Raw genomic sequence first — 21740 nt, forward strand, 5'->3', positions numbered from 1 at the left:
CTGGAATAAAACTACCCCCCCTCACACACACACACACACACACACACACACGCATACACACAGAAACAGGTGTGAGGTTGTCAACATGTCAAAATGTAGAAGTGACAGCGTTTTATTTCAGTCAGTCAGTTTATCTAATGGTATGTTGCTGTAGTAAAAGTAAAAAGTTACTAAATAAAATGCAAAAATCAGATTTCTCTCTTTTTATTCGAACATTTCAAATGGGGAAAAAAATCTTTACAATATCCATCACTGACAAATAGCAACAGTCAAAATGTTAAAAAGGGAAATGCACAGATACGCGAGCAGAGCTGAGGATTAAGAATTCCTTACACATTAGAGCGCTTGGAGGAGGTTGAGGTGGAAGTAGAAAAGCAATGCGCCGAAAGGTTTGAAGCAACTAAAGTCATAGAAAGCTGAGGACTTTGTAGCAATGTTTCTGAGCGTGCTCCTTCAGCAGGAGGCTATATTTAGATGTACATGCATGTTCTTGCTCATTAGGTCCATAGACTTCACCTGAGTCCCACTTCTGGACCAGTTAGAACTGGCTGCTTGCTGCGTGAGGCGTTCAAGAACTGAGTTACAAGAACATGGGACTGTGTATTCATGTCCAACTGCATGCAAGTGTGTTAGCATGATTATTTTTTGCGGTAGTCGTCTGCATAAGCTCTGTGATCATCCTGCTCGGGGTAGTGGTCTCCGTAGAGCCTCAGTATGTCCTGGAGGCTGGGCATACCTTGGCCGCTCTGGAAGGGCTCTGCCTCGTACTGCTCCTGTTCCTGCTGCTCGCCCTCTGTTGCCCCCTGGTTGTGGTCCTCCTCAGCGTGATGCTCGGGATGGGTCGGGGCCTGTTCCGGCTCATAGCGACGCAGGCGGCAGTCAGGGTCGTACTCAGGGTCGCAGTGGGGGTTGGAAGGCTCCAGGACTCCTCTGCGGGTGCCGTCAGTATTCAGGTGGGGCTCATTGGCCTCGATGGGGTAAGGGACACGGCGGTTAACTCCAGAGTGAGGCTCGCTGGGCTTCACAGGGGAACATTCACGGTCATAACCAATGAAGCAGTCGTAGCCCTCCTTGGTTTTACCAGGGGGACCCAGAGGGTGGTGCTCATCGTGGGCTGGCTCCTCGAAATTTGGACGAGAAAAAGGGTGCTGCTGCCTGGATGTGGGAGGGCCGCGGCGATGCATGGCAGCTGCCGCATCTCGGATAGCAGAGAAAGGATCGTTAGGGTTAAACTCAGGAGCAGCCTCCATTCGTGGAGCAGCCTCCATGCGTGGAGCAGCCTCCATGCGTGGAGCGTACGGGTCATTATCCTGAGCTTGGGCCATGTATTGGCGCAGAATGGAAAAAGGATCAGAGGCAGAAGGAGAAGCTGGGGCTTGAGCCTGGCGGTACATGGCATAAGGGTCTGTAACTCTGTTAGCATTTGCATAAGCATCTCTATACATTGCATAGGGATCATTCTGCTCTGCAGCAGGTGCCGCACGTATAGCAGCAGCCTCATCTCTGTTCTCACTGTTGTACGCCTCTGGAGGAGAGGAAAATCTGGTGGCAGTAAGAGGGTTGCAGTTATCTTCAATAAGAGGGTTGCAGGATCCGGGGCCAGCAGGTGCAGGAGGGTTGGGGGCACGGGGAGCCTGCAGGGACAGATCACAGTCAGTCACGATAACGATGACATGGAAAAGAAAGGTAAAATCTGGTGAATTAGTTGGTATGGCAAGTAAAGCATACCACAAGGGAGGCAGCGTAGGCACAGTAGGGATCACGCAGTGGATCACAGTTGGGGTACTGGAGGTAGAGACCAGAAGGAGCCTTTTGCACCAATTTGGGTTTGCAGGTAGGGTCTTTTTTGGGGTCACAGCCCAGGTGGGCGTATGAGGGAGGGTGCCCAGCAGACGAATGATGCCCATAGGCCGCTTTCAGATGGTACTGCAGACACTCCACATCATCAGCAGAACAGATACGCAGCAGCTCCGCCCTCTGCTCCTGAAGACGAGAATAAGATGCCAATATTTTAGATATCAATAAGATATCAGTCTTTAAGTTAAAAAAAAAACATTAAAGTCACATTTTTTAAAACCAGCATTTGTGACTTCCAGGCACAGCACTCTTAAGAAGTTGCTTAACAAATCAACTATCAACAAAACTCACCACTGAAACCTAGAAAAATGCCTTCCATCATATCACTAAACTATTTTCAACACAAATATATGTAAACAAATGCATATATCAAACCTTGGTAAGGAAAGGCGCTACAGATGGAGAGTAGTAGGGGTATCCTGAGTGTGGCTGCTTGACTGGAGCAGCAGAGCGAACGTACAGAGGGGCAGGGGCCTTGACCGGTGCGAGAGGGACAACTGGGAGCACCAGGGGCAGGTAGGGACTCTTGCCCTGGACCAAAGCCATGTACAGACATTGGGGGTCCTTTGTGGGGTCACAGGTTTTCAATGGTGCTGGTTTGGGGGGCTCTGGTTTAGGCCTGGTGGTGGAGGAAGCCACGCAGTTGGGGTCTTCAGACTCAGAACAGGACTTATAGATGTCTCCCAGATGGCGCAAGTAGGCCTTGTAGGCACGGCGCCCCTCAGCACGATTCTTGTTCTGGAGATAGGCGAGGTAGATGCGATCCATCTCCTGAACCTGGGGGGGACGGAGGGGTTTAATAGTGAGATTAGCATACCTGATGTGGAGCTGTGATGATATTTGATTTTGATTATGACACGATTACCATTGCTGAAACGTTGATCATAACATTGTTGTGATGAATCTTTATCATATTTTATATTGGAGCAGAAATGTTGGGTTTTCTTCATTTTTAATAAATGCACATGGTTTTATATAATGTTTATTTTTTAAATACTGCATTGACGTGGTCCTAAAAGTCAATTTGCAACTTGCAATCGAACAATATCCAAAAATGTTACTTTACTTTGTCATTGCTGGGTGAAATAATACAGAAAACAGCTGATGAGGATACTAAAAATTCTTCTAGCATTCGTTTCATTTCTCCTTGCCTCCTTTTCCCAGCTTCCACTGTAATTATCTGGGATTCAATCATTCGAAATACCCTCTTCTGAAAGCAGGTATTCACACTGTTTACCTAATGTAACTGTCCCAATTATCGTGGCCAAACTCCCGATATAGTTCATGGGAGCCCTAATAACACAACCTGCCAGTCTGGAAGCATAAAGAAGGATTTTAAACTCCTTTTTGATGTTTTAGGAGGCAATGAACAGTCTGTCTTTATCTCAGGACCCATCTCCAGGTTCAGCGGGGGTGCCTTTTCTGGGATACGTCTTTTTAGGAAGGATGGGATTCATCCTAACAGGAGGAGCAGTCATCTGCTGGCTGCCCATTAATAGCATGCGATACAAACCTCTCCGCATGATTGACTGTTGACGTTCACCACACACACCCTTGAACCCCCTTCTTCTTCCTCCCCGGACTCCTCTCCGGCTCTCGTCTCAGGCATTAGCACCTCCTACTGTTCACCTTTCATATCATCTCCAGCTCATTGTCCCGTTCTGTCACTTGTTACACTGAGAGCCCCCAGTCCCCGTTACACTCTTATACGGCCAATCAGAAGTGATATTCATGACAATAATAATTCCTGTTGATTAGAATCCAAATGATCCAAACTTGGTTCCACCAAGACGAGTGTATCACTCCAAAGGAATCTGTGTCCCCTACTCAATATAACCATCTAAGCACTGGAGGAGGAGAGGAGAAAGCCATAACAAACTCAATCATTCCACCATTTAAAGTCTTTAGAAAGCCTCATTCTTAGCCTCTCATTACCATATTGGAAGACACAAAAAACACCTTTGTTTGTTGTATTGTATCGTCTAAATGAATCTGAATTAGTGTTGTATGCTGTTATTATAGCAGGTGATTTCACCATTCATGCTATTGCATTATTTCCTTAGTCGAACTGATAGGATTTTATCACCGTAGAGACAAAACCTATCGACTCCCATAACCACACACTGGAGTTATTACCTCAGAATCCTTTCTTATCTGATCGTTTTTTTTAATAACGTCTGAGTTCACAGTCAGGGGATATATGGACTCTGGTGGGGAAAAAACATGGCTATCATCTTTGGCATCTATCAGACAAAGCTGTGACCAGATTTAAGGAACTCCTTTCATCCTCATTTCCTACGACCCCATTTATGAGCTCCTTCACAACTCGACTCTAACTCATCAACATGTCAGTTGTACCCCTTCAAAGTATAACATTAAAGGATGTTCTGCTTCTTAGTAACTCGTTGGACAAAATCTGATCAATATATGTCTATAAACTGGCTAGATACCACAGGCTTGTAAGTTAGCTGCTAGTCAACTATTGCTTAAAAAGCCCACTCTTGACCCTGATGTTTTAGCTAATGATGGAATAACCTATCTAACCTTCATTTTGTCTCTAAAGTCCTTGAAAAAGCTAAAAACTTCATTAGTTAAACTAACAAATGACGTCCTTATAGCCTCTGATAATGGTCTTGTCTTTGTGCTGGTCCCGTTAGACCTCAGTTCTGCATTTGACGCTATTGATCACAATATTTTTACTACGAAGGATCAAGCATATAATCAGGATCAAGGGTCTTATGTTTGACTGGTTTAAGTCACATTTATCTAATAGATTCCAGTTTGTTAATGTAAATGATGTGCACCCATACATACCAAAGTTTATCGTGGTGTTCCACAGGGTGATGGACTGGGACCCATATTATTCTCTTCTTATATGCTTGCTTTGGGCAATGTAGTGAGGAATCATGACACACTTTTAAGGTTATACTGATTATACTCGGTTCTATTAATCAGTTAAACCTGAGGAAACTAATCAGTTATTGTAATAACAAGCTTAAGGCCTGGATGACCTCTAACTTTTGAATTCTGGCAAAATTGAGGTAATAGTCTTAAAAACTCTTCTTCGTCCAAAATTGTAGTTATTCTTGATGGTATTACCGTGGCTTCCAGCGCTACCCTGAGGAATCTTTTAGTCGTTTTTGGATCAGGATCTGTCTTTTATTTTGCATATTAACCAAGTCTCCAGAGTTCTTTCTTTCATCAGAAAACTCTGAAAAATCAGGAGCTTTCTTTCTCAAATCTTTGCTGAAAGTATAGTTCATGCATTCATACCATCCAGGCTAGGCTACCGTAACGCCACCTTAGCCGGGCGCCCAATTAATTCACTGAAAGTCTTTGAGTTGATCCAAAACACTGTGGTTGTTGTATACAAAGCTCTTAATTCTCCATCCAAAGATCCCATCACTGAATATCACCCCATCAGAAGTTTGTGTTCTCTGAACGCTCGCCTCCTTGTAGCATCCAGAGTTTCTAGCACAAGAATGGGAGGCAGAGCCTTCAGTTTTCAGGCTCCTCTTCTTTGAAATCAGCTCCCAGTTTGTCTATGGGACCCAGAAACTCTCTCTAACTTTAAGACCCACCTTTTTCAAAGTGTTTTACTCAATCAACTGATCTTTCTGGTTGCTACTTGCTTTAATATACTCTTATTTTTATGTTTCTATCACCTTCAGCTGTGATAGAATCCTGTAGGCTGCTTCTACAAGTGCTTTAATGTCACTTCTTTTTATTCCGTTTTGTTTATCTGCTTGTGTGTTTATGTTTGTCCTTGAATTGTAAAGCACTTTGGGTTTCACTTAAGTTTGACAAGGACTACATAAATGAATAAATACACACGGATAGATCATACACAAACATTCAAACATCAAGGCTGGTTTTCACGGGGACTTTAAGACTTTGAGTGCGTCAGAGTTTACTCACTGCCTCCTGTTTGCCGTTGTCAGTGAAGTACTTGTACCAGGACCAGAAGTCAGAGTGCTGTTTGTACCAGCTGATGTTCCTGCGGTTACGGATCAGCCTCCTCTGCAACGCTGCAGCAGTCGCCCTCTCCTGAATACTTTCCCCCGCTGAGGAGCAGGACAGAGACACTGCTGATCCGAAGGCTTCCACACTCACTTGGACACAAAATTCAAGGACTTTCCAGAAACTTGTAAAGTAGCTTACACGACCTTCAAGGTCCGCAAGAGGTTTCAACTTCAAGGTCGGATATCATTAAGCCCTGCTGCTATAGCATCAGATATTAACCGCAGGGTTCAGTGTTGATACAACATGATTCAACTGATGCTACTCTTTAATCAAAGAAATGCTTTCATGGAATCAGTTTTCAACCGCTTTCATGGTCTTTATCTTGGTTTTTCCTTTTATAGAAACAAACACACGTGTTTGTGTAAAGGTAAAGGTAAAAATGATATATTCACCATCTCCCTTTGGCTTCTGGGCAATAGGTCCAGCGGACAAAAATGCTGCAAATACAAAGAAAAACAAAAGTTTGCCAAGGTAAACCGATTTTTTTTTTAACTTGAGTGATAACATGACATTAAACATCAAACACTCAGAAGCTGATATCATTCATTTAATAGGGCAGAAGTAATTGGCTCTGCCTGAAGCGCTGCAATGGCAGCTCTTTGTAGATTTTATAGGGACGCCTGTAACATCAAACCTCACGCTGTGTGTGAGTCTGTGTGCACATGTTCGGTGCACCGTTTGACCCCTTACAGCTGAGGGAACAGCAGATTCAGCTCTGCTCCTGGTTCCTTTCATCTCCGCAGGGAAAAGCTGTTTAATCCCTCACAGAAAGAGAGGAAGAGGAGGAGAAAGAGGAAGAGGAAGAATAAGGGGGGGACAGATGACGGGTTTAAAAAGATTCACGGGGAATAATTCAGATCTATGTGGCACGTGTCCAAAGTGGAAAAACATCTCAGACAAATCATTTGGGGGGGGAGTAAACAGAGAGGCGAGGCAGGCAGGCGCTGTAGCGCGTAAGGTCGTATGAGCAAAGGTTCTGGAGGTGTAGAGTGAATTAAAGAGAAGGAGAAGTGAAGGTGACCCGAGGTGATGTGGAGCAAGAGGAGGCAGGGGGGGTAAATGATGCTGTCTCGGTGTATCCGCTGTGTTGTTTTTTTACGAGCCTGTAAAAAAGTGGCTGGCACATCTGGAAACAGCCAAGCTTTAAGAGAGCAGAGCAGGAGGTGATGCTGACAGGTACTAATTTTTTTACTGGACCAAGAGCGATGAAAGAACCCCCCCCGCCGCTCCTACCGGGTTTCTCCTTCACGTAACTTTTAAAAAGGAAAGATGAGACACGAGCGGAGCAGAGCCCCTGCGTAAAAATGCCAATCATGTCAAAAGCAAACTGGAAACAGGTGGTGGAGGAGCAACCAGTTGTCATGTTGAAACTTTACTGGTGATAAATGAGCGCTGGGGTGTAGACGTGGGCCTGTGTGAATGTTGGCAATTTACTGCATTTCATTTCGCAATCTCGCCACTTTTCCACAGATTCATGGCGATTCTTTGAGTGTATCAGGCCTTCTAACAGCAACATTACATTAGCTCAACATTCAGCATATTCAGATATAGCTCTATTATCAACTTGGAGCTGGGATGCTTTGAAGTGTAACAAAGTAAATTATGAGCAATTCAGAAGAAAAGTGTCCCTGCTATTATGAAGAGGTAATGGCTGCCATTTTTTCATCAGTGCAACAGGCTTGAATGACTCATAATTGCCCACAGGTCAGAGTATTCATCACTTACTGATATACTGCATTCATCAAGTGTTTCTGTGTGAAACCTGAAAAAATGCTCTCAGTTCTGCTCAAGAATAGACTTACATTTCCTCCTTTGCTGTAGGTAATAACGAATGAGAAGAACAAGAGCCGAGCATTCGCCTGAACAGTCCTAAAGAGCTCTTTTGTCCCTCTAATAGGTGCCATCTCAGTGCTGTGGGAAACCTTTTCTAAGTACGCTTGTCTTTCTGAGTGCTGAGGCGCCATCTTTTCATGGTGTTGCTGTATGGAGCTCAGAAAGTGCTCCATTGTTGCTGGGATTTCATGAATGTGATGAAACACCGTGGATGAGTTCAAGGGGAATAAGATCTACACGAGTTGCTGTCTATAAGTTCATTTTTCTAACACTTACTGTTTGTTTTCACAGCTTTTGATCATCAAAAATGTTTAAATCTATGTGGTTTTGGACTGCTGATATGACCAAAAAGTCTCGAACTCCCCCGAGGCCGATTCCCGCCATCAGTGAGTAACATCGTGCAGATTATGTGATACTTTATCACAAGCTTCATCCTCACAACACTGGCTGATTCCTGCATGTTTTTATTTGTAAATGTTTATGCACAGACCAAATAACAGCCTCTCTGTTGACACAGATCAGACACCCTGACCCCTAGTTGTGAATCTTTTTCTGTGTACTCACCAGGCAGCAGCATCACAGCCAGCAGAGCGGTGATCAACACTCCGTGGAAACTCCTCCGTTCAGCCATAACTGGACCTCCTCTTCTCCTGCTGAAACCAAACGCGCTGATGTTTAAAATGATGTTTTACTCCTTAAAGCTAAAATCTGCCTGTTGACACGTTAAGTTCACAGATTATTGCTGAAGCCGGAGAAGTAAAAACTCTAGTTAAACTATGTCACCAATCTGCCACCATAGGTGCATTTGTGCTCAAAGACAAATATCCTACAAATCAAAATGGGGAGGTTTGAACTCCCATCTCGGCCTGTTGGTGTTCACCTGGAGTGACTCCTCCTTAAATACAGATGTTGCTGTGCAGCTCCTGGCTGTGCAGGAGCCTCTAGTTTGCCACCATAAAAGCAGAACCAGGTGCTTTTATGCAGCAAACTTTGACCTGAACCTGAAACCTTGGAAAGAACCTAAATCCACTCCTGTGAACACAGGCTTCCCCGTTGCTTGGGCGGCTTACCTGTGGTTATTTTATACTGCCGTGTCCGTCTGCGGGTCCAGAGGTGAGCTCAGAAGATGGCCCGACGTGTCGTGTTGGTCCACAGGGTGTGTTTTTGGTTGTTGTGTGTGTGATACGGACTCCTTGTGCACCTTGTTGCTGAAGCCTTTCTTACAGACTGCCAAGCCTGACGGAACCCGCAAGGTTTTAAACAGAGCCCGTCGTCTCTGACGCGCACACGCATTCGAGACCACCCGAGGGGATCGAGGGCCACCCCAAGAAGATGCCCGATTGGCTAAAAGTTTCAGCCAATGGGGCATCTTTGAGACTTGGTAATTAAAGGCAGGAAAGGAGGTGGGAGGGCTTGGAGAAGGGATGGAGACGTGGAAAATGGGTTAAAAGATGTTTCCTTAAGTGTTATTTTTTTTATTTATGACAAGTTGTCATTGATAATTAACATTAAACATTGGGAAGGAGACTCTGGTTTTGTTTTGGGGGTCCAAAGGAAACTCCTGAGCAGATAAAGCAAAGACTAAAACAAAAGGGGAAACAGTGGAGGGTAATTAGGGTGCCACATAAGCACTTCTCAAGAGTCCTTACTGAGGGCCAAACACCCGAACACAACATGCAGGCACAGCTGGTCCACACATGAGGAATTTGATAATCTACAGTTTCCTCCACAGTTTAACTGTGTTCAGGCATGCTAACCGCATGAGAAACACAGGTACACACAGACAGCGGCTTCAGTGGAAAAGCTCATGAGTGAGCTGCAAGATGCAATATCACAATATCTGAAGGAAAACAGCAGTAATCCAGTTAAGACACTGAGAAGTGTTATGAGGTTCACTTCTGTGCCAGCTTCCATGGTGGCGTTATTACTTTATGGACAATTTCAACTTAAATATATAGATATTTCCATACCAAATGTGATTTCATCCCAAATAAATCAAGTTTTCTAAGGACAAAACTACTTTTGAAAGATTATTTGACTAGAGTTCCAAAAGAGGATGCGTTTATTCAGATTTTTTTGGAAGCGTTCATTCCAGCACACTGACTAAACTATGGTTACTTTGTGTTTTACTGCAGTTTGACAATAAGTTTTAGTGCCTGAAAACCTGACATCGTTTTTCTTTTAAGAGAAATAGTGAACCAAATGATCTAAATCCATGATTGACAGCAAGGTAAGTTTATCAAAACTTCGTCACAAAAAGCAAATGCAACCAGTTTGAAATAGTTTTTATTGTCTCTACGCAGCGCACCATGTTCTGAGGATGATACTCCACGGCATGCGACGCTACCAGTACAACAACTTCTTTAAATGCATTTTATAGATGCCAAGACGAACGGTTTGTGCTCACTATGGTGTTAAACACTGAATGTGGAAGGCGCAGGAAACACAGTGGCAGCAAAAGGAAGCAACGTTTTTAGCGTAAATGTTGCTGTGTTACGTGAGCCAGCCAATCCCCATCCACCTCACTTACTGTTAGGCAGTAACCGTTAAAGCATGGAGACAAAATCCTGGCCTGGTTTTCACTTACCTGTAAGCATCTTAGCGAGGGGACAAATCAGCATTTATGGTGCCCAGCTGTTAAGTTATATTTGCTGTTATGTTGTTGTAGTTTGCCTCTCACAGCGCACTGATGCGTCAGATTTATGCTCAATACACTTTAATAAATAACAGGGTTTGTGTTAATCCAAGGTTTGAAACGATCAGAATAAGAAAATATTCTATTGCCAAGTAATGTTCACATCACATGGAATTCGGCCTGGTCTGTTTGGTGCAATAAAAAAAAAATATATAAAAAAATAAATAAATATATATTTATATTATATATAAATATAATAGAAAATAATAAAATAAAATGTAAAATAATAAGAATATATGTACAAAGTATTAATAAGATCAGATGAAATCAGGGCTGGCACTTAACTAACATAATCTAAATGATTTAACTAGTCGTCATCGAGCAGATGATAAAAACCTCTGAAAAGATGTGGGGTCATCCACCACATAAATTATGTCATTTTGGTGTCTATATTGTTCTGAACACGTTACTTTTATATGTCATATCCTGAATTCTCTCTGTAGAAAGTTCTACAACACGACTGACCTCCATGGAAATGCTGAATTCCAACGAACGCATTTCCCCATTTTTGCCTTTAAAGTGTGAACCTGCAGCTCGTGCACGCCGCTCTGCATCCAGTTTCCTTCACAGCAGAAACAGTTTAAAGACGCTCAAACCACAGATTCTCCCTGTTTCTTCGCAGAACAGCAGATAAACGTTTTAACGCTCCGTTCTGCACCTCGGGGCTTTAATTGCTCACTTTTTTAAAGCATTTTCATACTTTCCTGTCCGATCGTGCCCTGGCTGAACATTTAGTGGCCATGTTAACACTGTATCTCGTATGTAATTACCTCTGCTAACAGGTGTTTTGAGGAGCCCACAAACCTACAATCCAGACAGGAGCAGATTCAAACACGACAACACCAAAACCATACTCATAATTTTCTCCAAAGCTGGAATTTCTCAGAATTCACAGACATCTGGTTCACAGACACCTTTTTTTTTTTGTAAAAGCAAAGAGCTTTTATTTCAGTGTGGTACAGAGTCGGTTAAATAGGGGGAGGCTGTACAAATAAGGAGAAAGCTTATAGGGTGAAGAAGTTCTCGGTTTAATCTATTTACATGTTCACGAATCACAAAGGGACACAGCTGCCGTCATCACTGCAGGTCGTCGTCATCAAATAGATCCTCAAAGTCTGCAGATGGAAAACAGGAAGAAGAAGAAGGAAGACAAAGACGAGGAGAAAACAACAGGGTTTAAATTAGTCCAGCTGTTTACCCAAAACACTCCCACACTCTCAGCTAATTACGCTGCCAATAATGACTTTTCCCCCTTCAGACTTCAGCTAAGGCGTTCAGTTTCGATGAGCCGAAGCTTCCCACCATACCTGCCAGCTTCCATCAGCACATTAATGGCTCACATACACTGTTTTTGTGCCACACTCACACATTTGCATAACACCATGAAAGGACAACAAGAATGTTTCGCTTCACAACATGAAAGATAAAAGATCTTTGCGAGTCGACTGTCGGATCGAATTTCACAGACCAAACCTGGCATCTCCGATATTTACACATCAGATATATATTTTCGTGCGATTTGGAGTCAAAGTAAAGCATTTGAATATTTGTACGTAAGGATTTAATATGTAAAACATGGAAGGCTTCCATGTCATCACTATTAGTCTCCCTCCACGTACTCTGGACGGTATTCAGTTTCAGATCATGGAACATTTCCTGTGGATCGCCTGATATTTCCCTCCTGGATCTTACTGTGTTTCTGAGTTCAACAGGGTTGGTTTCAGGAAAATGTTCCACTCATCCTGCTCCAGGGATGTTGTTCTTGAAGTGAGATGCTTCTCCTTTCTTTGGCCAAACAGCCTCCTGTTCCTCACCATCTCACCGCAGAATAGAAGACAACCTTTGGGCCAGGATGGCGTTTTTTGTTCATGTTTTGGAGAAGGTGGTTAACAAACTTGTGCAGTGTCTATTGGAGGGTCCGTCTTGAGATCCTGGTACCAGGATTGCTCATACTGCAGAATGAATTGCAGAAAAACTTGGCCTTGAAAAGCAGAGAAACTTCCAAAAAGACAATAACATACAGCCAAAGTAAAAGAGAACCATGTCAGGGAAGCCTTCCAGTTTTAAAAGACCTGGAGTGGTCCAGAGTGGAGAAATGCAAGAATTAAGTTAGGAATTAAGAGAACTTTTTACTCTGATTGCTCATAAATAGATAGATACACTTTAATATTGTGTCTTCCAAATGTTGGTCAGCTATTTATATCATTTCCAACCAAAAAGAAAAAAAGAAAAAAAAAGTAGGTCTGAATAACTCGGCTTTAAAGGAGAACTGAACGAACGACAACGAACATCCAGTACAAAATGTCAAATAAAACACGACAGAAGCAACTTTTCGCAACAGAATTTGATATGGATAACCAGTGCACACCAGTAACCACTCCGGTGAGTTGATTATTTTGAAAACGGACGTTTATGGAGCTTTTACGGACCTTTTTGGACATGCGCATGACTTGCCATTCTGAAGCAGGTTGAGAAGAATCAAAATTAGGCAAATACCGGAGACAGCAGTAAACATCAAAAAAGCGGTGAGGGGGGTTCTAAAACATTGCAGACGACTCATAAAAGAGGCTTAATGTTGAAAATACCGCAGTTCCCCTTTAAGCTGCATCAGTTGGTGCTGAAGTAGAGGAAAGTCGTACAGAAGTAACACCAGATGCTGTGGATCCGCTCGCTTTAACAGGATATTTGGAAGACAAATACGATGCACTGCAGTCGAATTTAGCCGTGCAACACCCGCCGTAGACACTGAAGAGGAGTCAGTGTAAACTTTAAAAAGAAAAAGCACCGTCCTCTCTTTAATCAAGCTGGAGTTGAACAAAAATGTCTGGATGAACCCAACAATTAGGTGGACAAACATGACGGCTGCAAGAATCATTCCTTTTTTTTTTTTTATTCTGGTTGTGTTTAGTCACTGATTACAGGGTTTCTTCTTGTACTCGGTTACATAATTCTTGCCAGACTATACATTATCCTCGCAGTCAGCTGTACAAAAAAGCTGCCAGTTTGTGGTTGGTATAAATAGCTCGCTGACCTTTCAAGCTGTCTGAATGTATTACAGAACATCTACAACGAGTTTCTGTTGTAGAAAGCACCGAAATGCTCCTCATGAATTAAAACCGGTGTGCAGTTAGTTATATACTCTTCCCAGAAAAAGCTCCAGACACGACTTTGCGCTCAAAATTAATGGGAAACAGTGTGGCCAACTCGGCAGATTTAGCAACCCTTTCAGACTATATCCCCAACTTCTTTTCCTCAACTTGCAAAATTTGTAGGAAAAACCTCGCTGCTTCAGAAGAAGAGTCGCTGATATTGACACCAAAGACGGGATGTAGTCGGTCCCGAGGGAGCAGAGGCCGAGTGGCAGACAACTGAGAGCCCATCGCACATGTAAACGTGGCCAAAATCCCTGCTCAGATGCTGTATCTAACCGGTGTTTGTCAGACAATGCTGTGCTTAAAACGAATAATAAAGATTTATTGTAAGCTTCGCAATAGATTGAAAGTGACGACAGGTGAACACTTAGGTCATAAGGGGCTGCTTTTCAGGCTAATTCATTTGCATTTGTCAAAATATCTACAGGATGAGCCTAATTCAGCAGACTAGGCCTGACAAAGGGCTTATCTTTGTCATTATGCTGGCGTGAATAGCCAAAAACAGCTTGCCCTTTGGAAACCCAGAACCACTTGAAAGTCATAAAAGAATGAAAAGCCAAAGTTTTTCTTTACACATCTTATTCCCTCCATGTTTAATACGAAACGCCCACATTTCACAGTCAAATTGACCTCACGCCATCATGCCTGCAGACACCGTTAAAGGGCAAATTCTCCATGAAATTAAACAATAGTTCTGTATCATTATGAGTTTTATGAACGAAGACAGAATCACTTCCAGGATTCAGACCAAAACTGCCGTAAGTTACCCGATAGCAACAAAAGAAAACCTACACATACAGATGCTTTGCCTCGACTGGCCAACTCCCTGTAACTGTTAGGTTCAGGCGCCAGCTACTCCCTCAGTGGCACTTTTCCATTTGCAACAGTAAGATAATAGCGTGTTTTTAGCCAACTAGCGCCGGTTAAAATGACATCCATCACCAGCAGGAGCTGATTGAGGCTAATAGTCTTTTCAACAGCTCGAATAAACGCGCTCTCTGCTGCTGTAAACGAAGCCAAAGACACATGGCTGTGTCACAGCAGCTCAGGACCGCACGTGCACCGAGTGTTTCGGACTCCTCTGGGGCATCGGCGGATCACAGAACACAGCTGTTCATCCGACATGTCAGAGACATGCGATTAGCATTTCATATGTTCTGCACCTCACTTCACTTTCAGGCTGCACAACGCGAGTCATTTGGTGTTAAAGGCTGCGGCGCTTAGCCACCGACTTCTGGTTACTTCACAGCTAATAAGCTGTATGACTTTAAACTCGCGGTTTAAGTCGTGACATTGAGCATCAGGCCGGTATTACAATACTTTGAGTGCATACATTTTTTTAGTTGGAGGGGCCCCTCTGAGACTGAATCTTAGCAGTGTCAACGTCCCGAGTGTTTTAAAGCAGCTGACTGGCGAGGTGTCCTGCTGAGTTTCAGTCTGACACCAGCTATAAACTCACTTTACCATCCTCCTCTACTCATTTTTGTCCCCCTCTCTCCGCCTCCTTCTTCTTCTTTTTAAACAATCAGCTCTTTTCTTTCTAGGTCATGTGCAGCTGAGCCAAAATTGTTCAGCCGGGAGCCAGCGCTGCAGGACGGAAAACAGATTAGCTTTGTGTTTTTATGCGTCCTCTGCCTGCGTATAGAACTGCCGTTTACGGGGAAGCCACGGGATTCTTGAGGGTTAATGCAAGAAGACAATGTGTTTTAGGGAGGAAACTTGATTACAGACCATCCAATAAAACTCCCTCTAGTTTCACTGTGTTCATAAAGCATCTTTAGTTTACTTAACTTGATATGCTCCATGAGACACTTTCATATTCATGCCATGCTGCCGATTTGTTCAGGTTGGCACCTGAAGAGCTTTAAATACAGGTATGTTAACCATTTAGGGTTCCTTGTAAAGGAAGGTTGCAGCTTTATGCCATGTGGGTTAATCATGCCTCAGTCGAGAGACAAGTGAAAGAATACATCTGAAATATATGCAGCTGTGTTTGAGGAGCAGTTGAGCGTTAACCCCAACTTGAAGCGTGTTCAGAGTTGACTGCATAGATGCAGAAATCTGTGTCTTACCATTAAAGAAATCCGAGTGCACAGCTTTTTCATTGGCGGCCAGGTCCATCAGCAGGCCGCTGCTGCCTCCTGCCTGTTAACACACCACATTACAACTCATAAGGAGCGGATACACAAGCTGCATTACAATGTCTATACCTATTAGAGGTTAAAACACAGTAGGACCAGGTCATGGTCACACACAGGTTGATGTGAATTTATGCTAAAGAGATGTTCCCTTCTATGGCTTATCCCCCTCAGTTGAGTGATTATCTTTACAAGTTCACAGGATCTTTTGTGAGGCAAGATAGGAAGTCAAAAGCAGCTTTCACACATTAAGGTTAGGTCTAAAGAGCGTCCGGTTTTACAGCTATGAGATACCACAACACTATCTGTACGAAATACCGTCTGACAACTGAAATCCTGTCGTGGCATCACGTTCAGGAGGCAGGTCATTGCGTAAAAGCCGAGTCTGTGATGTTTCTGAGGCGATATCAACTCTAAACGTAGGCGAACGATATCAAGAGAAGATTGGAAAGCGACAAACAGGCCTGCAGGAGAGGACGTTACGTTAACTCAGCTTTTAAAAGCAACAAAAAGTAATAACACAGGGGTAGATATTAGTTAGATGCATCTTCATACTATAGTTACAAGACAGGAAACATCTATTACAGCATTAACTTGCTAAGAGCCAGTAAAAAAACAACAACTTAGTAACACAGTAGAATATGTTATTAAGCTAATTAAGGAGCAAAGCCTTGATGGAAGTGAAATTCTCCTATAAATGAATGTTACTGGCTGGAAAGGAACTACATACAATTAATCCATTTCCTACCACTAATCTGAGAATTATCTTGTCAGATTAAAAGAAGAAAAAAACAAGCCAATGTTGCTTTAAATTGAGATCTTTAATCTTTCAAAGAGCTCAGATTTTGCGGTGTTGAAGGAGTTAAATGTCATCAGCAGGAAATACACACACCGACTATAAACTCACATCTGTGAACAAGGATCTGGTTTTTAACTGTCAGTTAATTAGATTTAAGTATCAGTTCGTGTTCCTCTTTTCTTTTGGGAGATCTAATCTGAGTAAAGTGCCACTTTAACAGGATTTAGTTGCTTCTTTTGAAGCTGATACACAAATATATAAAAAGACAGGCAATGCTAACCAGAGCTGCTCCAATTTCTTACTCCTACCAAAACCGACATAAAGCCAGCGCCCATTTTGTGGGTTTAGTAACATCTCAACTCAAACTCCTCCACACTTTTTCATTTATAACTCGACCCTTTTTCTTTAAACAAAGCCAGCCGTTGACGTTTATTGACGTTTCCGTTACATTTAAGTGTTAGCATGCTAGTTAGTAATTAGCATGTTTGAACGGCTTTGTTATTTTTTTGCTCCAAATCTGTGGACCAACCTCGTCCAGATCCACGTAGGGTCCAGCGCCTTCGGGAAACATCTCGTCCACAGCGGGTTTCATCTTGTAGCGAAGGCAGTTGGTGTTGCTTAAAGTTTGTTAGGTTAGCTAGAATAGCTTCTCGGTTCTAAAACAAACGACTCAGATGTGTGCAACGCTAATTTGTGTCCGACCTTAACTCCTGGTTTGTTCCATTAGGTCCGCTTTCTTCCGCCAAATTACCTTCACGAACTACTGTTATTATCTATAATATAACCTATCTTGAAAGGGTTAAATCCCCTCAACAATTTCAACCTAAATACATAAAACTATTAGAATTCCATTCATATAATTCAACAATAAATCGTTCTTTCAGAACACTAGTGAAGAAGAGTTCCAGTATTTGGGATATTTAACAACTGAGCATTTTGGGAAATGTTACATACATTTTTTATAATTGTTTTCGGAAAGCTTAATTTAAATAAAATTGATTTGATTTAATTATTTCAATTTCATTTGATTTTTTATGGTAACCCAGAGCTGTTTCATTTATATGGTTTGGTCTGGTTTTAATGTGTTTATTAGTTCTTGAACATAATAAAAAAATAATGATAATATTCGAAAAAGAAGAAGAAGATTTAAAAGTATCTTTTAAAGTTTTGGAAAATAGATAGATGCAGGGAGAGAGATTTTAGGAAGAAGAGAACAAGAGAACATTTAATCAAATTTTTATTGTTTAATCTTTTTAAATTTGATCTATTTTATTTTATCTTTCCTTTATTTCATTTTATTCTATTGCTTTGTGGACCCCACATAGAGCTGTGTGCTCAATGTAGTCTGAACTGTTTTGAACATTTCTGCTGAATTCTTTTAAAAAAAATAAAGAAATAGATTCATCATTAATAGATTGATTCTTTTGAAAGAATGAAAAGAATAAATAAATGCTGGGACAAGAGAGATTTCAAGAAGACGACATAATTTCCTTGTTGTGAAATGTTCAATTTATTTCTCTCACATTAAATGAATAGATTTTACAGTCCTATAACAGCTATTTACTCTAACTGTAGTCTATACGTATGACCATGCTACAAACAATGAGAAAAAAAAGTTTATGTGTGTATGTGTTCTCCCTTTAACTTATAATAATAATCTTATATGGACGTCTCATTCCCTTTCTTTCTCTCCCCCTTTCCTCTCTTCCTCCTGCCCATCTCAGTGCTCATGCCCTGCGTTGGTCTCATATCCCAGGGTGTCTCCGAGGGGCTGGTGGGCGTAGAAGGCCCGAGCCATCTCGTTGATCTGGTTGTAAGCTCCGATGGATCTGAAGTATTCAACGTAGTTCCAGAAGTCAGAGGTGGAGTAGGGCCAGTAGGGCACAGGTGGTGGTTCGTCATATGGCACTAAGAGACGAGCAATGAACCAGACCAAACAATCAAAATAGTTTAGAACAGCTCCACCCACACTCCTGCCATGTTCTTCTAAGAGTTGAGCTGCTCTTTAAGCACGGGAACAAACATTTTGAATGTTGCATCAGGTCATAATGATGTAAAAGTGATAAATGAGAGACACGATGTCCCTGAATGTCTGAATGAAGATTATGTAGGCGAGAAGACATACAGAACAAGTTTTTCCACTCAATAGAATGGAACCACACCTCCTCTATTGTTGCTCTTTTGTTCCTCCTTGGAAATGTTCACATTTGTTTAGATGGTGAGATATTTTCTGTCTGCCTCCGCTCACACACAGCTGTTGTCAGCTTTAGAAACACACTTTCTTTTTTTTTTAAACGTATAAACCCAATTATGTCTTTCAGAAAGAATCACACACATTCTAAATGTAGAAAGAACGTCTAATACTAACTGTTTGCTGAGTTAGCGTATGTTTATGTTGCAGTCTATAAAAGGGAATGGGAACAGCCTCAATGAATATGAAATGTGATTTAAAGTTAAAAAAGAAGTTAAAAAGTACCTCCTTCTGGGATGACTCTGGCGTCTGTAAAGAGGAGGAAGAGGAGAGGAAAAGGTTAACATTCCCAAAAATTCCACAGTTTTCCATGAACAAAGACGGGATTCAGGTCTGTCGAGCTAAAAACCGAGCTTCCCCCCAGAGGGCTGCAGGAATACCTGCTCCCTTCTCAAATATTATTGCTGACCATGTGCACGTTCACACACACACACCAACGGTTCGGGCCTGAAGGAATTCATCCTGGATACTCACACAGAGTTCTCTTTGTCTCCTGTAGATGCAGCACGTGACTCACGGACGTTTTTCGATGTATTCGTACGAGAACATTTATCAAACTTGATCGAAACACTATCTAAGCACGTCTCACTCCGTAAATAAACTTACAGCATTAAGAGAGATTTAAAAACAAACTCACCACTGAGATGACAAGCAAAGAGGGAGAGCGCACCGAGCCACAGCAGCAGCTTCATCTTGTCCTCCTGCACAGACAAAAATGCCCATCTTGTTTGAGTTTTGGATCTTTAGCAGTTTAATCATACCAAAGAGGACATATATATATATATATATATACGATCCTGCTTTTCATAATTATCTGAGAACAAAGCGAAGCTCTGCGGAACGTTTACCTGGAAATGCTCTGCGAAGCTGTGCAGAACGATGCTGCAGTTCCTCTGCTGGTTCACTGCGGTGTGTGGTGTCGGGGGGCTCGAAGAGGCAGCCGACCTCCAGCTCACACACACACGAAAACTCACAAACCCAGCCAAACTATGCCCAGATTATTCCGTCCCATATTCAAACTCTGTCCACGCAGGTCTCCTTTTGCTCCGTGGTCGGACGCTGTGCTTGAAAAACAGCTCTTATTCAACAAGGCCTGAATTGTTGGGCATGTCAAGCTTGTTCACAACTGTTGATGCTGATCAGTTTGTGTCACATTGAAATGTTTGATTTCAGACAACCCAGCTGGAAGAATGTGCTTGCTCTGAGTTAGCCAGCCTGCTTGGGGAATAATGTTAAGTCTTTACTATTATCTACATTCACTCTTGTCATCGATCCTTGAATCCTCCTGAGACCCGGAAGAAAAATCATGTTTAGTTCTTCTCATCTGTCCCCTGTAACGCACATATGCTCTTGCTTGATCGTCTCTTTACTACTTTACAGATGTCATCCTGTTTTCTCAAACCTGGTCGTGTATGTGTGGGTTGAAGTGAGCAATATTTGGGATTTTGGCCTGAATCATCCAGAAAAAGAAAAAGCCTACTCCTTCATGTTGGGGTCGAATCTAAATTGATGGAGAACGGAGAGGTGTAGTTCAATGCACTATTAACGGAAATGAAATCAGGTTAATGAGCCTTTTCACCTTTCAGCTCTACTGTCTGCACCCCCCTCCCCCGACAGTTTTATGTCTGATTTTGTTGCATCAGTAAAATAACTTCCTGAAGAATGTTAAATATGGAAAGTAGGAAATCCCGCTGTCATCTACAACGGACAATCAACAAAAACAAGCGTTTTTAAAGGGGTAAGAATTACTGCACGCTGCTGACTTCTTACTGCTAGAGTTTGGACACTAATTTGGAAATAAACAATTGATTAGAATAAAAAGAAAAGATTAATAATCTCTCTTGTCCCCATACAATGTCCAGAGAGTCCAGGTGGTGTTTTAGCTCCACCCTCACAACAGTGACATCCCCACCAGGTCCAAAAATGAATCGCCGGGTCTCAGGAGGACTTTGTTTCTTCTGTGGGATCCCAGCATGGTTTCAGAGTCAAATACTATAGATTCCCTTAATCTTTGTCTTCATCACACAGTTCTCCACAATGACAAACAAAAAGCACTTTTGGAACTCAAACAACAATTCCATGAATATTCACACCCCTGACTACTTGTTTAAGCCCCATTGGTGGGGTCACGAACTAACAAAAATTACAGGCAACTCAGCTACAAATCGTCCCGGTTATCCATCAATCATCTGTCCAGATTAGAATAGTATTTTCTTCTATTGAAAAGCGTCCCAATGATACATACATTAAAGGGATAGTTCGCCTCTTTTGACATGAAGCTGTATGACATCCCATATTAGCAATATTATTTATGAACATCTTCTTACCCCCTGCTGCGTCCTGTGAGCTGAGTTCCAGCCGAGTTTTGGCGTTGACGAAGGTAGTCCAGCTAGTTGGCTGGGGCCACAAAAATAAAGGGTTTTGCTTCTCAAAACAATATGCGTTCAAAAGAGTAATACATTTGCATCACAAAATCGTTCATCCAGAAAAAGTCAGACCTCACAATCGCTTGGCGCTTGGCGCCAGAAAAACATACCCGCAGCACGATGCTGCCATCACCGTGTTTGAGTGCAGGGATTGGTACCAGTGAGGTGATTCTTACACACATCGTGTAGGACACGGAGGTCCAATAATCCTGATGTCACCAGATTAGATGATTTTATTTCTCATGGTCCAAGAGTCATTCAGGAGGCGTTTGGTAAATTCCCAGCAGGCTGACATCATCCGTTCAGTGACTTATTGTTTCAGTCAGGATCTCCTTCATAGTTGGCTTGTTGGTTACCAAACTGACCAAGATCAAGCTTCTGTTTAAGACCCTGCAAGTGATGTTATTGATCTATTTATGAAACCTCTTGCAGTTAGTTTATTGATTCATTAATTGATTTATTCCCCTGTTTTCCAAACCCTGTTATTTCTACAATGTGAAGCAGAGACGTGAGAACACACACATGAATTTACACATATTCCAGATTAACCCAACATGGTGAAACTC

The 21740-nt window shown here is 42.3% G+C and overlaps 3 protein-coding genes across 3 annotated transcripts; all 3 read right to left on the reverse strand.

Annotated features, from left to right (window-relative positions):
- Positions 1–224: 224 nt before the first annotated feature.
- Positions 225–9936, reverse strand: and1 (actinodin1). The gene is made up of 6 exons (XM_075452642.1): positions 8278–9936; positions 6273–6317; positions 5776–5921; positions 2233–2634; positions 1729–1983; positions 225–1634 (listed from the first exon to the last, which is right to left on the reverse strand). Exons 1-6 carry the CDS (start codon positions 8342–8344, stop codon positions 639–641), a joined length of 1911 nt encoding a protein of 636 aa, XP_075308757.1. The 5' UTR covers positions 8345–9936; the 3' UTR covers positions 225–638.
- Positions 9937–11412: 1476 nt separating this feature from the next.
- Positions 11413–17202, reverse strand: cops9 (COP9 signalosome subunit 9). The gene is made up of 3 exons (XM_075452643.1): positions 17027–17202; positions 15633–15705; positions 11413–11523 (listed from the first exon to the last, which is right to left on the reverse strand). The coding sequence occupies exons 1-3, from the start codon at positions 17087–17089 to the stop codon at positions 11486–11488; spliced, it is 174 nt and encodes a 57-aa protein (XP_075308758.1). The 5' UTR covers positions 17090–17202; the 3' UTR covers positions 11413–11485.
- A 791-nt stretch (positions 17203–17993) lies between these two features.
- Positions 17994–19675, reverse strand: otos (otospiralin). Its single transcript, XM_075452578.1, has 4 exons — positions 19597–19675; positions 19386–19449; positions 18974–18997; positions 17994–18405 (listed from the first exon to the last, which is right to left on the reverse strand). The coding sequence occupies exons 2-4, from the start codon at positions 19438–19440 to the stop codon at positions 18218–18220; spliced, it is 267 nt and encodes an 88-aa protein (XP_075308693.1). The 5' UTR covers positions 19441–19449; positions 19597–19675; the 3' UTR covers positions 17994–18217.
- Between the last annotated feature and the right edge of the window lie 2065 nt (positions 19676–21740).

This window comes from Odontesthes bonariensis, chromosome 20 (assembly GCF_027942865.1).
Source record: "Odontesthes bonariensis isolate fOdoBon6 chromosome 20, fOdoBon6.hap1, whole genome shotgun sequence".
In the NCBI taxonomy this organism is placed as follows: domain Eukaryota; kingdom Metazoa; phylum Chordata; class Actinopteri; order Atheriniformes; family Atherinopsidae; genus Odontesthes; species Odontesthes bonariensis.

What these genes read in the sequence shown, in the direction of transcription:
- and1 (XM_075452642.1), bottom strand. Translation starts at nt 8,344, where the DNA reads ATGGCTGAACGGAGGAGTTTCCACGGAGTGTTGATCACCGCTCTGCTG. An exon ending in CCAGAAGCCAAAGGGAGATG is followed by an intron (nt 5,922 to 6,272) that starts GTGAATATATCA and finishes CCTGCTCCTCAG; the next exon opens with CGGGGGAAAGTATTCAGGAG. An exon ending in CCTACGCTGCCTCCCTTGTG is followed by an intron (nt 1,635 to 1,728) that starts GTATGCTTTACT and finishes CTGTCCCTGCAG; the next exon opens with GCTCCCCGTGCCCCCAACCC.
- cops9 (XM_075452643.1), bottom strand. Translation starts at nt 17,089, where the DNA reads ATGAAACCCGCTGTGGACGAGATGTTTCCCGAAGGCGCTGGACCCTAC. An exon ending in CCTACGTGGATCTGGACGAG is followed by an intron (nt 15,706 to 17,026) that starts GTTGGTCCACAG and finishes GTGTGTTAACAG; the next exon opens with GCAGGAGGCAGCAGCGGCCT. An exon ending in GCACTCGGATTTCTTTAATG is followed by an intron (nt 11,524 to 15,632) that starts GTAAGACACAGA and finishes TTCCATCTGCAG; the next exon opens with ACTTTGAGGATCTATTTGAT.
- otos (XM_075452578.1), bottom strand. Translation starts at nt 19,440, where the DNA reads ATGAAGCTGCTGCTGTGGCTCGGTGCGCTCTCCCTCTTTGCTTGTCAT. An exon ending in CTTTGCTTGTCATCTCAGTG is followed by an intron (nt 18,998 to 19,385) that starts GTGAGTTTGTTT and finishes TCCTCTTTACAG; the next exon opens with ACGCCAGAGTCATCCCAGAA. An exon ending in CAGAGTCATCCCAGAAGGAG is followed by an intron (nt 18,406 to 18,973) that starts GTACTTTTTAAC and finishes CTCGTCTCTTAG; the next exon opens with TGCCATATGACGAACCACCA.